We start from the raw sequence: 13,479 nt of genomic DNA, 5'->3' as shown, positions 1-13,479 counted from the left end.
TTTCTTGGGCTCTTCTCCCCTCCAGGTTCTCATCCCATGGTTCCTGAGCAAGCAGATCCCTGAAGAGGTCCAAGTCTGCTCAGCTGAAGTCCAAGATAGTGAACTTGCTTTGTACTCTCCTTGTTGTCCTAAGGATCCTAAATTACACCATTTCGTGGTCACTGCAGCCAAGGCAACCTTATTACCTAATATACTGTTGCATATTCCAAAGGAACAACAGATGCAAGGATACCTTTGGTAATTAGACACACCACTTTAGCAAGTGAATATTCTCAATATTGCTTTAGTTATTAGAATGCTAAGAACATTACTAATTTTATAGAATTTTCAATCTTCAAAGACTTCACATATTTCTTTAGTAGGTCAAGATAACAAGGTACTTCCATCAAGGATGATCAGAACTGGCTACTGAACTTGAACACTGAAACTTGAGAAAATGGATAATAACTTGTTTCAAAAGCTAAAAGATTCAAAACAGAAAAAAGCTACATTCAAAGAGTGCCTCCATCTTTTAATCTCAGAATTCAGTCAATATTACAATGACTTCTGCAGCAAAATCAAAGTTATTGAACAGGTATTTATTTCTCTTATGAGTCCAACATTATTACTCAACTATATAATAACTTCTGCCCTAGGAGAAAATATTCAGAAAAGTTCACTTCAAAGTCTCTTTCTGTCTGGGACAAAGTACCAGTACCCCAAAGTTGTTTCTTACAAGAGCACTACATTGATGTTCAGCTGAAAGCTACCTAAACAGCCCCAAATCAGAAGACGTTTTTCAAAAGCATGGAATTCTACTCCACAATTTACCAACAACACTGTAAAGCCAAAAACATCAAATTTGAAGCTGTGGGGAACTTTGGACTGTTCTTCCAAAATGAAACCAGCTCAGCTTGAAACTGTACCTTATGTAACTTACTGATGAAGTTCATATACTCACTTCTAGTGGTATGCTTAACTGCTTACAAAGGCTTGATATACCAGGTCACAGAGTACTTTGGGAGGTGCAGATTTGCAAGCTTACCCATCTTGCAGGAGAAGGTGGAAGTTTTTAAAAAGCACCTTCCTACAAATCTTCTGAATGCTGGCAGATCACTCTTGAGTTCATTCAATACAAAGCTAAACACTTCAGTCTAATTAAGCAAATTGAAAAGTCTCCAGTTACACAAAACTGATAAAAAAATGACTGCTTTGAAGTTCAGGAGAGAGATCTTAAAAGCCTGCCCATCACAGGTAATACTCTTTATGGAAATTTACACAATATTCCTAAGCAGCTGTACTAAGATAGCAATAGCAAATGGAACAAAGGAAATTCTTCGCTATGATGGTGATGAGACACTGGAACAGGTTGCCCAGGAAAGTTGTGGAAGGCCCATCCATTTTACTATTCATGGGCAGGAAGATGGGGCTTTGAGCAATCTGGTGTAGTGGGAGGTGTCCCTGCCAAAACACAAGGGTTCGATCTAGACGATCTTTGAGGTCCTTTCAAACCATCCTATGATATGATTTTATGATAAATGAAGAAATGCTAAGCGTATTATAAAATGTTAAGAAATCAGATTATATTTTGGAAATGTTGCAGCTCTTTTATCCAGTATGCAAAGTGTTGTTAATCTAAACGTTATTTTAAGCTTGTATTTTGATATGAAATCATTGAATATTACCCACTGCCAGCTGCAACATTAAAAATTACACAAGTCTAAACAGAAGACAAAACTCCACATGATGAAAATTTCAATCAGTGTAAATCACTGGAGTCAATATTTATGACTTTGTTACATTCATAGGTTTCAAACCAATACAACTGTGTTTCCTACAAATTACTTCTAGTGGAACAGCATAAAAACCGGACAGCTACATAGTATTTCTAACCAGTGAAAAGTGTAAATTTGTGACTAAAATTAAAATTTAGAAAAATTTTATTTCCACCAACTACTAGGCTTTATGTTTAGCATCTCATTTACTACTGAGTTTCTAAATACTACCATCAAAATAAAAATCTTGAGTCTGCCTGTATTGTAAAAAACAAGATTTTCAGAAGATCAGAAAAGAACATTCTCTCTATTAACAGGTAATTGCAAGCTAGGGCTGATCCCTATAGGAAACATGAATCTAGTTTAGCATTTGTAATCTACACTGCAGATTTCTACTTACAATAATCAATGGCTTACTATATGCTTAATGAATTTTGTGACCTTTAGAAAAACATATGTGGCTTAACCCATTTCAGTGCATTTAATAATTTAAACTTCCAAAGAAAACATTTACATTGTTCAATAGAGATGAGAATATTTTATCCACCTGTGATAAGCGAAATTTTATTTCTTTGACAGGAGATCAGTCTTAATTACAAAGCCATTAATTTTTTTTTTCGTTTTAGTAAAGAAATGTATTAGCAAACACCTGCCAGTCATTGGACTGAAGAAGCCAGAAGAACAGAATCAATACTTTTAAAAACCAGCATGATCACTTACATAAAAAATTTAAAACAAAGCATGTCTATATTCAAATGTGCAAGGCATTCAGGACACAGGACTCCTGGATGGTACGAGCAGAAGTATGAGCAAAAGCATTTTAGTAAAATGTAACATGAATAGCAGCACACATTTACTACTGAAGCTTCAAAATTTGTCTTCTCTATTACTGTATTTCATTATAATAGCTTTTTTTTTTTTTTAAGTATGAACTAGATAAAACTGTCTCTTTTGTCTTCATATACAACGTGACAATTATAAGCCAAAAACTGAAATTAAAATGCAATATGGCTTCTCAGGAAAACAAGTGACAAAAACTTCAACTCCATAGAAGTACCCTCTGAAGAACTGTGTTCAAAATCAAAAAGGCATCACTATTTTTAAAAACAGTAAAAAGAAATGCAACTCTGAAAGTGTTAGTTCAATAAACTAGGCCTTACTTGTCATCATATAAATAAAAGCAGTAGGATCTTTTTGTCCTTTAACGACTTGCCTGTTTCAGAATACATTATTATTTAAGTGGTTCACAGTATTTTCACAACTGACTGCGTAGAAGTGCTTGTTTTAAAGAGAGGATTACAAATTTCGAATTATGAAAAGCCAAGTGCAAGGAAATCACATCTCAGATTCCCAAAGGTTCACTGAATTCCATCAATTTAATCATACACATCACACTTCTTTAGCAAATATCCCTTTGAAAACAAAACAATTTAGCAGAAAAGCAGCCTTGCTCTCAACTGTCAAATTTAATGGAAAACATCAAAATAAATGTAAAAAGAAAAAGAAGAATCTGGACAAATACAATTACCTTTTCGCAGAATCATAAAAAAACCCTACAGAACACATAGTAAGCCCAACACCAAAAGTAGCCTTACCCCAGGTATAAAGGTAAACATGTTGTATTTTTGATTTTTTATGGCATTTTTGGGGTATTTTTCTTCACACTTCTCAGGACACCCAAGCCACACTGTGCGAGCCTTCAGGTCTTTCTTTCTTCGGCATATGTTTATAAGCCAATCAGAACAACTGAAAAGAAAAACAATTGTTTACTTACAAACAAACAGAAAAACACTACGTGTGATTACTATTTCCAAACCTGGAACCCTAAAGACAAATAACTAAGAAAAACAGGCTTAAACATTTTTGCCACAGCTAAATAAGCACGCATTATGTTAGATTGTAGTATTTAGGGAAATTACACAGTACTCAAGTCCTTCAGACATAAGCATATATAAACACTTGCACATTCTTTATAGGAAATCCTAATAAAACAATTACAAGTTTCACTACACCTTGCCCTGACACAGGTTAAAAAAATTCCAATTAATACAAGTCCCCCACTCTTAAATAAGTAACTCATCCATCAAAACTTAAAAGTCCTTTGGGTAAACTTTTTATGTGGTATAACTGATACTCAAATTATGCTAAAGATTGAAGAGGAAATTAGGCTTCTGTTAGATAAAGTTAGAAAAATGTCAACAGCTTGGTATAAAATTTCCACAATGTTTAAAATCTTAGTTTCCTCCATAAGACTGCCTGTAGCAGACATAACAGGGAACCCTACCTAACACTACATAGTCAAATGTTTTCAACTGAAAAAAAGAAACAATACACTAAAAAACAACCATGCCTGCACAACAATCAGTAATAGTGAACTTCAGTTCATGGGAAAAAAAATCTTAAAAAAAATCTACTGAAGAGAGTTTAAACTGTGTGCAATGAGGTAAGACAGGAAGAGCTCACAGTCACCTTTAAACAGCTGCAATTTGGACAAGGACACATGAATGATGGGATGAGATCACAATGGAGAAAGAACAAAAGGCAGGCAAACAGACCAACAACAGTAAAATAAGAAACAAACAGATATGACAACTCACATAATATAATCAGCCTAAGACTTGCTAGGACTATCGACAGAGGCAGATTATTAATACAGATGAATACACATGGTTTGGAAAGAACTGGTAGTGTGGAAAGAAAAGCAAGCTTGCTATACACTGTATATACTTGTTTTACAATCCCATATGTTATAGGATAATTTCTCTGCATTTTTTATTACTGGGAGGAGATGCCTTAATCACGCTGGGAGTCTCTTTTAGGCAAGTAAATCAAGAAGACTGAGCAGACAGACTTTCTATGAGGATCTACGCTAGCCAAAGCACAGACTTAGCTAGTCACAGTGGATTTCAGCTACATCAGTAGATGAAGTCGAAGGTAACTGACACATCTCCTAGTGAGGTTTGTGGATAAATTGATAATATTTTTTATGCAGAAGTGACCAATTAAGTGACCATTAGAAAGCTCTTAAAATTGTATTCAAACCCAACAAAAGGATTTTGCTGAGAGTAGGAGTTGAAAATTACAATCCAGTCACCCCAGCACTGTTTCCTGGATAAATTCAGTAGTCAACTTATTTGTATGTATTTGCACACACCTGAAAGAAAACAAAATAATAACCAACACATCAGCAACCTGTAAAACGTAACTAATTTCCCTCTGAGAAGAATCAGTTGCACCTCTGCTCTCTCTTGGCTTCCAGGGCTTTGCACACCCTGACCTAAGGAAATATGTCCCTGTCCATGGCCAGGACTAGACAATCTTTAAAGGTTCCTTTCAACTCAGATCATTCTGTAATTCTATGTCTCTAACAAAGGTTAGCCTTCAAAGTATTTCTCATAAGGAAAGTAAAGGAAGATACTCTTGGAATTGAAAGAGCTGAAAAAATTCTAACTGAAAAATAATTTTCTGTGTACTTAACTATTGAATATTTCTTTTTTTTTTAGGCAAGAAAAAGCTAGAAGAGACAAGAGTACACGCAAAGAGGAGATCAGAATTCAAGCTGTCTTGACAGATTAGAAAAGCTACCTGGAAGAGACAGAGCACAGCTACGCAAGCAAAAGTGCAATGCAATACTTTTACAAAGAAATAATAACCTATGCAAATACAGATTTGGAAGAGAGTTAGCAGGTGGCAGCTCAGTTACTGCATGAAAATAATAAGCATGAGCAAAAAAAAAAGTATCTATCTGGTCAGCATCGGCAGACATAGTGCTAATAAGTCATGAATGTAAATCCAGTGCTAGCAAAATCTCAGCTGGCTTACAATACCATTTTGATGCTAGATTTCAACAAACAGGCCTAGTAAGAAAAAAAAAATCACACACAAGAGCAACAAAACAAGCGTAGGTCTAGAAAGGGCACGTCTGTCTGCTAAATACACCAAAAGAAACCAAGCTGTTCAGAAAAGACTGTAAGTGGGCCTAATATGGTTTCAAGTATGTAAGAAACTGCTGCAAAGAGGGAAGGGACGATTATTTTCTAGGCCCACTATCATGAAATAATGACAGATTTCAGCTGCAGCAAATAAGGGGGGGGGAGGAGCAGCAGACACTGAGTACATTCTTTAAACTAGGGTAGAAAGAAATACTTGAGGCTGGAATTGCTACCACTGAAGGTCTCAAAGTTCTGTTTAGAGCAGACATAAGTGATACACGTAATGATTTGGTGCAGTCAAGGAATCTACTGGATAATCTCTTAAGGTCCTTTCCCATTTTATTTTTCCACAATTACGGAATCACATTATGCACAAATGTGCAAGGAAGGAAGGCTGACAGCTTACATCCCCACCACCCCTCTTAAAATGTTTGTCTGTAGCCTGCATTATCCCCTGCATATTACAAACTAATTTTGCCAAAGAACAAATGGAATGCTATGCTGCAGTCTATTTTCAAAGAAAACTGAAAATTATGTAATAAAATCCTTCAAAGCTACACTCACTTTGTTATGGAAATGCGACTACACTAATACCACCAGGTAACATTTAAAACACTCCACTTTAAAATGCTGTATGCATATGATTTCCTCCCTGAAACCTTCACTATGGGATGGACATCAATTTCGCCTTATCCTATCTATGTAAACATGTAATTCATTTTTGTTACAAATATAAACCAATCAGCAACTTTTCCCACCACTTTTAAATAGTGTCAAAGATTTATTCCATGGTAAAAATTGTAAACTGCACCACTGTTGAGTTCAACATTCAAAATTCAGCCCCGTTTTTAGCAACATAAAAGTCTTCAAAGCAGAAAGACTGCTGTTCATTTTATGTCACAGTTCCACAACCACTTTAATAGTTGTGAACCTATCCTGCTGCTGAAATGGCTGTTACCAGCCTCCTCCCATAAAAAAACAAATGGATTCTCACCCCTTTCCTTGTGCAAACACAACTGCTCATGCAACTGCCTGGGTAAAATGAATCTACAAATTGATTCACCCGTAAACTTAGGCAGAATAAAAGGGAGTACTATTTTCCAGTACATCCACTCCAAACTTCAAAATCTATAAAACTGTAAAAATAGTTGAAACTATGTAGACTACAGGCTTGCAGGAGTAGGTGGAAAGACTCCACTATGTGCCAGCTTGGAGTTACACCTGCTAAAACTCGATTTTAAAGCTTTTGAAGTTTTAGTTTTCAGAGCAGGGGAGTAGAGAGGATAATACAAACAGAAAAGACAGGTCAGCTGTATAGTAAGAAGTGCTGAGACAGAATGCTGGCAAAAAAAAGGTCCAAGGAATATATTTTTTTTTCTGGGAAAAATGAAAAAGCATTACAGCTTCTGTCTACGAGCCCATAGAAAGAAATTTCCTGACAGCCTTTGAAATCTTGCATTGCTTAAATCTGGTTTTGAATTTAACTATAAACAGACTGAACACTAACTAGGCATAATCTCTTTTGTAAAATAATCTACTCAGACAATGAGGCCTTTTCTACTGCTAAAATAAAAAAAAAATTACTAAAGCAACTGAACTACAGTGCCTTCCTTGGCATGGAGTTTCCCTGTCTTGAAACTACATTTTTCCATTACAGATTGACAAAGAAGCTAAAACAGATGCCATAATGACATTTAGCAAATGCTAACGTGTACAGACACAAGTATGATGTCAGACTGGGAAACAACTGTCATTACTTTAATAAAAGGTATTTGACCAGCACAGAGCTTTTAACACTCGGGATCAGATGCAAGAAAACTCAGGTGATGGATATATTACAGGTTATGTCCAAATCAGTACTGCAATCGTTCAGATGAGTAATCTGAACTATAAAGTAAGATGTAGCATGATCAAGACAAACTTAGATTTTTCTGAAAGCTTTAATGTAAAAGCAACCCTATACTATGGATTCAGTGAGTCAAAGTTTTTTTTTAAGCTTGCTGTAAGTCATGTTACGTACGCTTATACAACAGATTGTATATATGAAGACATTAACTGATGAAAGAACTTCAAGGTATATCTATTAAACAGCTTTTGATCAACCTGCTTCCTTTTGTTTTGAAGCAACAATAACCACAGTCTTCAAACTAGTAAGTGATGCCACATTAAAACAAAAAACCTGGAGTAACTGTTAAAATAAGAACCCTTAACTTTTTCATAAATAGAACATATCTCTCCAAGTCAAAAGCTAAAGTAAAAGTCTCAACAGATGCTGCAGCTCTAATAATAGGAGCATTTTTTATTTTTTCTTTTCATTTCATTACTTTTATCCTACAAGCTTAACTGCCAGTATCTTTCCCAAAACATTGGGAAAAGCATTTTCATCATAAAAGAAAGACAATATAAAAAGCTCTATATTGTCTGCAATGGTCAGCTTTTCCTTATTAGGTTTTAAGTATCAGAAACTAGTTCTGCAAAGAAAGCATACTGTAATTCTTGTACTCAACAGGTAGCTTCAGTAATCAGGCCAAAACCAACACAGTGGACATGTCATTCTTAAAAGATCAGCATTTTCCCATGCTTCTGCATAACAAATGTGTCGCAGAATAATTGAAAGCGTACAGGCCATCTTAGAGCCCAAATTAATCCGAGCATTTGATATCCCCTTCACTTCATATGGAAATGCCATTCAATGGCACCATTTTCATAGGGACAAAGTGTTTTTTGATAACAAGTGGAATGTAAATCTCATGAGAAAGAAATCAATCCAGCCCAAAGAACTGATCTATGTGCATTATAATTTCACAAGCTTGAAGAAAATTTGTAAACTAAAGGGGAAACGACTGAAGCCACAAAACAGCTGCTCTATCACATCATTTTCTTTTAACCGTGCTATGAAAGCAAGAAATAAGCAGTTTAAGAAGTTAAAAGTTATATTGGTTGAATTAAGTCTTCAATCTGTTCAAAATCAAAGACAACATTTCATTATGATTTTTTTTCTTGCAAATGCAGAAATTGTTTACATAGCTGAAGACTTGCAAATAATTATCACATCATTCAGCTCCAATCAACAAGTCTATTGTCTAAACAGAAGTTAAAAGCTGAATAAAGGATTTTTACAAAATCTATTTTAATGTACAGTGAACTTTGTCAAACATTCCATATTTGCTCCTGCCAAAAAGGTGAAACTTTTTCAACTGAACAGTAACAGTTTGTAGCAACAAAAATCTCCAGAACATAAAATTCAAAAGCTGCCAAGTAAGAGATGGAAAACTTCCTCTCACAAAAATGAGATTAATCCTAACAATGCAAGACAGACAAAAAAGACCCTACTGGGTGTACCTGGGGGGGTATTGTTTGTTTGCAACAAGTAAAGTGATTTTGAGTAGAAACACAAGAGTTTCACTGAGAACTGAAAAGAAATCGGGGCCCCTTGAGCTTGGCTCCACACACATGCCTGTTTCCATCCAAAACTGTAAATTCTCTGTCAGAGCAACCACAAGGTGCAGTCTTTACTGGTCTACCTGTTTTGATGAAACGTACACAGGTGTTATCTCAGCAACTAATGCTCTCTACTACTTCAACAGCCGAATTCACCTAATGTATAGTGTTTGAAAAGTGTCTCAATTTTAAGCTATGTCCAAAAGATTAATAGCCTCTTTAAATACTTAAAAATGTTTTTTAAAACTACAATGCTAGTTCTGTAACAAAACATTGCTTCCAAAAGTTATTTATGTATACAAGCGCTGCTTATGTTAACTTTGCTACCTTAACTCCTTCCTGCTATTTTCCAAACACTTATCCCCTATAATAAAATTAATAATTCATGAGTTTTTGTTAAATCACTGCAGAAAAAAACCCAAATTGATGCAGAATACATTTTCTGCAAATAGTAAAGCTGTATAACAAAATTATTTCAAAACTAGGTGTACAAACCAGCTTTGCTTATGTAAAACAACATATCAGGTCTCTTGGAATTTATTAAGTGTCATAAAAACCACCTGTGCAGAGATCTACATCCATTCTACAATCATCTGCCAAAAAATCATTCATTACTTAAGTTGACTCAAAATGTTCCACTCACTTCACTTGACTGATTCTCAGGTTTTATAACTAAATATAAAAAACCTCCACAATTCTTAACCAACCTAATAGCAACTACTGTATTTAGAAATTTGCTAGTTACAATTCTAAGGCAACTGTATACAGCAGAATTTAGCACAAGAAGCTTCTAAATAAGAATCAAATCATAAGAGCTAATTCAAGTTCTAAATCCCTCCAAGGCCACCAGTTACGTGTATTCTTTAACCTTTAAAGATGGAGTGTTAACTAATCATTAAAGAATTAGCTTTTTTTTTTCAGCAACATGAATAAAGTTTATATACTGTCAACACACTAATGCCCTCTTAAAGTAAAAGAAAGTTATAACTCCTTTACCCTGATGTGGTTTTGAGCAGAAGTCAGGAGAAGGCTTATAGACCATATTATGGACTGCAGATTAAGTAAAAGTTTAGGACATGATGTCTCTTTAAAGCCTCTCCTCTTGCACGCCAGTATAGCAAACAGAAGTACACAGCAGAAGCTCTTCAGAACTTTTTTTAATTAACTATTATTAATGTCCTAATAGGGAAAAAGCAGGCAAAGTCATCAAAAAGTGCATGTCAAGTAAATCACTGTGTTCCCATACTCCTGACGTACCATACAATAAACAGTTATTTACTTTGTTTCATAGGTCAATAAAAAGTAGTGGTATTCAACAAACCTAGTACAAAGGAACTTCCAGCCACCACAGATAAACCATTCTAAGCCTCTTCTTCTCTGAGAAACTCTGGCTCTTGGTAGAGTATGATAATCACTCTCATCATTTTCAAAGCCTTCTTCTGACATCATTAGTGGCATTTCATCCAAATGAGAGGACTCATCTTCCACTTGGTACCTGGAAAAGTGAAATAAAAACACTAAATAAGAAGCCAGTAGATCATCTTTTACTACCAGGAATCTGCTAAAGTAAAAAGTTAGTTTTTGTCACATGGAATTTCATTTAAGAAACATTTTCACCCAAACACCTCATGTATTTGCACTGACATATCTACAAGAAATTCCGATTTCAGTTAAAAATACGTAATGCAGCAAAAAGGCCTGCAATAATTGATTATCACTGTATAAAATTCTCCACTTCAGTTTTACATTTCTGGAATGCTTTTTATGCTAAGAAAAAACACTTGAATATTCAATAAGAAAATTCCCCTAAGTGCATGTAAATTGAGTAACTTAATCCGTTCGTATTTTTATACCATTGAGAAGATGTTTGAAAGAAACTGCACTATTACTCACGTTTCCTTTCACAGACTATTAAAAGAACTAGTAAGGATCTTAACTGGAATTTTTGTTTTAAGGAATTAAACATTATAGTCAAGCAAAGATCATTTCCTTGCAAGCAATAACACAACATCCCTAATCAACAAAACATACAACACAAAAGATAAAACTGTGTAGAAAAGCTGACTGCACAAACACAAAATACTTGAAGCACTGAACACAAAAGCAAAACCTTTTAAATATATAAAAATACACTATTAGTCATGGTAGCTAAGTAGCCTTTCAACAGGAACAGTTAATGAAAAAAATATTTTCCCAGAATAAATCAAAAGCTATTCTGCATACTTTCAAAATTTCTCAAATTCTTTACAGTTTGGAAGACCAGTAGACTACCATCAATTTATTCTTGGGGTGTAATGTATCTACCTGGATATTATTCTTGCACTGGGAGCAGTGCCTAGAGCTCAGGAGAAAAAAAAAAAAAAAAACAAAAAAAAAAACAAGCAAGAAAAAGGACTGAGTCACAAAAGAAATGAGTGTTTGGCACAGAATTAGTAAGTTGATTTTTATGAAGCTGTATAGCACAGTTATCTCTTACAATGTATATCCTGGGACTGTCCCATTTTCCCAACAGCAACCTAAAAACAATCTTTATAAAAACAGTAATTAACAAAACAAAAAATCCATTATCTTTATGTGAGAGAGCAGCTGGAGTGCATGGAGCTCTGTCTGGTAATGCATAAGGAGCCAAGTCAGAGCTTCTGGGTTAGGATGAAAAGAGGGGACAGGCAAAGGTGACATTATAATAGGGGTCTGCTACAGACAGCCTGAACAAGAAAAAGGAGATGAGGCCCTTTATAGGCAGGTAAGAGCAGCCTTACATTTGCAGGCTCTGGTCTTCTCTACCCTGCTATCTGCAGGAGAGACAACACATAAGGACATAAATAATCCTGAAGGGCCCTGCAGTGCTTTGACAACAACTTGCTCCTCTGAATAATTTAAGAAGCCAACTAGGAAAGGTGGTCTGCTGGACCTCATACTCAACAAGCATCAAAAGGCTACCTGAGGATGTGAAGGTCGAACAGCCTTGGCTGCAGTGACTATGAGACGGTGGAGTTAAGGATCCTGAGGCCAGGAAGGAGGGTGGCAAGCAAGCTCACAACCCTGAAGTTCAGGATAAGAGATTTGGCATTTTCAAGAACTGCTTGGACAAGTTCCATAGGACAAGATGTTAGAGGGAAGAGAGGCCCAAAGAAGCTGGTTACCACTCAAAGATCAACTCCTCCAAGCTCAAGCAATTTCAATGCCAATGAATAGGAAGTCAGGCAAAAATGCCAGGAGGCCAGACTGGATGAACAAGGAATTAATGTCCAAATTCAGATAAAAAGGGAAGCACACAAAGGGTAGAATTAAGGTCACCCACCTGGGAGGAATACTAAAACATTGTCCAAGCATCCAGGGACAAAACTAGGAAAGCTTTAACTCCAAAGGAATTTAATATTGCCAGGCATGTCAAAGAAAAGTTGTCTGAAAGTTCAAAGGTGACAAAACAAAAACTACAGAACATGTGCACCCACTGCTATAAATGAGAAAGGGGACCTGATTACACAGAACATGGAAAAGGCTGAAGTATGGAATGCTAGCTTTGCCTCAGTCTTTACCAGCAAGACAGGCCTCTAGGCATACCAGGTCTCAGAGAGCAGGGGGAGAGGCTAAAGCAAGGAAGATGAGGGAACTCTTAAGCAAACTGGATATATATAAATCCATGGCCCCTGAGCGATCAATCCATGAGTGCTGAGAGAGCTGGCAGACATCATTGCAAAGCCACTTTCAATCTTTGCTGGATCATGGTGGCTGGGAGAGGTGAACTGCAGAGTGGAGAACAAATGCCATTCCTATCTTCATGAAGGAGGACCCAGGGAACCACAAGCCTGTCGGCCTCACCACAATCCCTAGGAAAGGGATGAACCAGCTCATCCTGAAAACCACTTACAGGCACATGAAGGAGAAGAAAATAATGAGGAGTGGTCCGCACAACTTCACCAAGGGGGAGTCATGCTTGATCAACTCAGTAAACTTCTATGATGAAATAACTGGTGTGGTAGGCTGAGGGAGAGCAGTAGATAGTATCTACTTGGACTTCAGTGAACCCTTTGATACTGGCTCCCATAACATCCTCATGGACAAGCTGTTGATGCCCAAGCTGGATGTGCAGACAGTGAGATGAACTGAAAACTAGCTGGACAGCCAGCCTCAGAGGTGCAAAATCTAGTTGGAAACCAGTAAATAGCAGTCTATCCCCAGGGGTCCATGCTGGCTGCAGTCCTGTTTAACATCTTCATTAGTGATCTGGATGATGGGGCAGAGTACACCCCCAACAAGTTTGCAGATGACACAAAACTGGAAGGAGTGTTTGATAGGCCAGATGCACATGCTGCCACCCAGCACAAACTTGACAGACTGAAGAAATGAAT

The 13,479-nt window shown here is 36.3% G+C and overlaps 1 protein-coding gene across 1 annotated transcript in view; it reads right to left on the bottom strand.

Annotated features, from left to right (window-relative positions):
* The window catches only part of ATP9B (ATPase, class II, type 9B), a 151,650-nt gene extending 141,031 nt beyond the window's left edge, over positions 1–10,619 (bottom strand). The window contains exons 1-2 of the mRNA XM_010008700.1: positions 10,449–10,619; positions 3,350–3,500 (exon numbers count right to left, since the gene is read on the bottom strand). Of these exons, the coding sequence (XP_010007002.1) occupies positions 3,350–3,500; positions 10,449–10,585 (288 nt within the window). The 5' untranslated portion in view covers positions 10,586–10,619. The remainder of the gene's footprint in view (positions 1–3,349; positions 3,501–10,448) is intronic.
* Between the last annotated feature and the right edge of the window lie 2,860 nt (positions 10,620–13,479).

Source organism: Chaetura pelagica, unplaced genomic scaffold, assembly GCF_000747805.2.
Source record: "Chaetura pelagica isolate M959 unplaced genomic scaffold, ChaPel_1.0 scaffold332, whole genome shotgun sequence".
Lineage (NCBI taxonomy): Eukaryota > Metazoa > Chordata > Aves > Apodiformes > Apodidae > Chaetura > Chaetura pelagica.
Note: the sequence above shows the minus strand (reverse complement) of the source record. Positions and strands in the feature narration are given on the sequence as shown.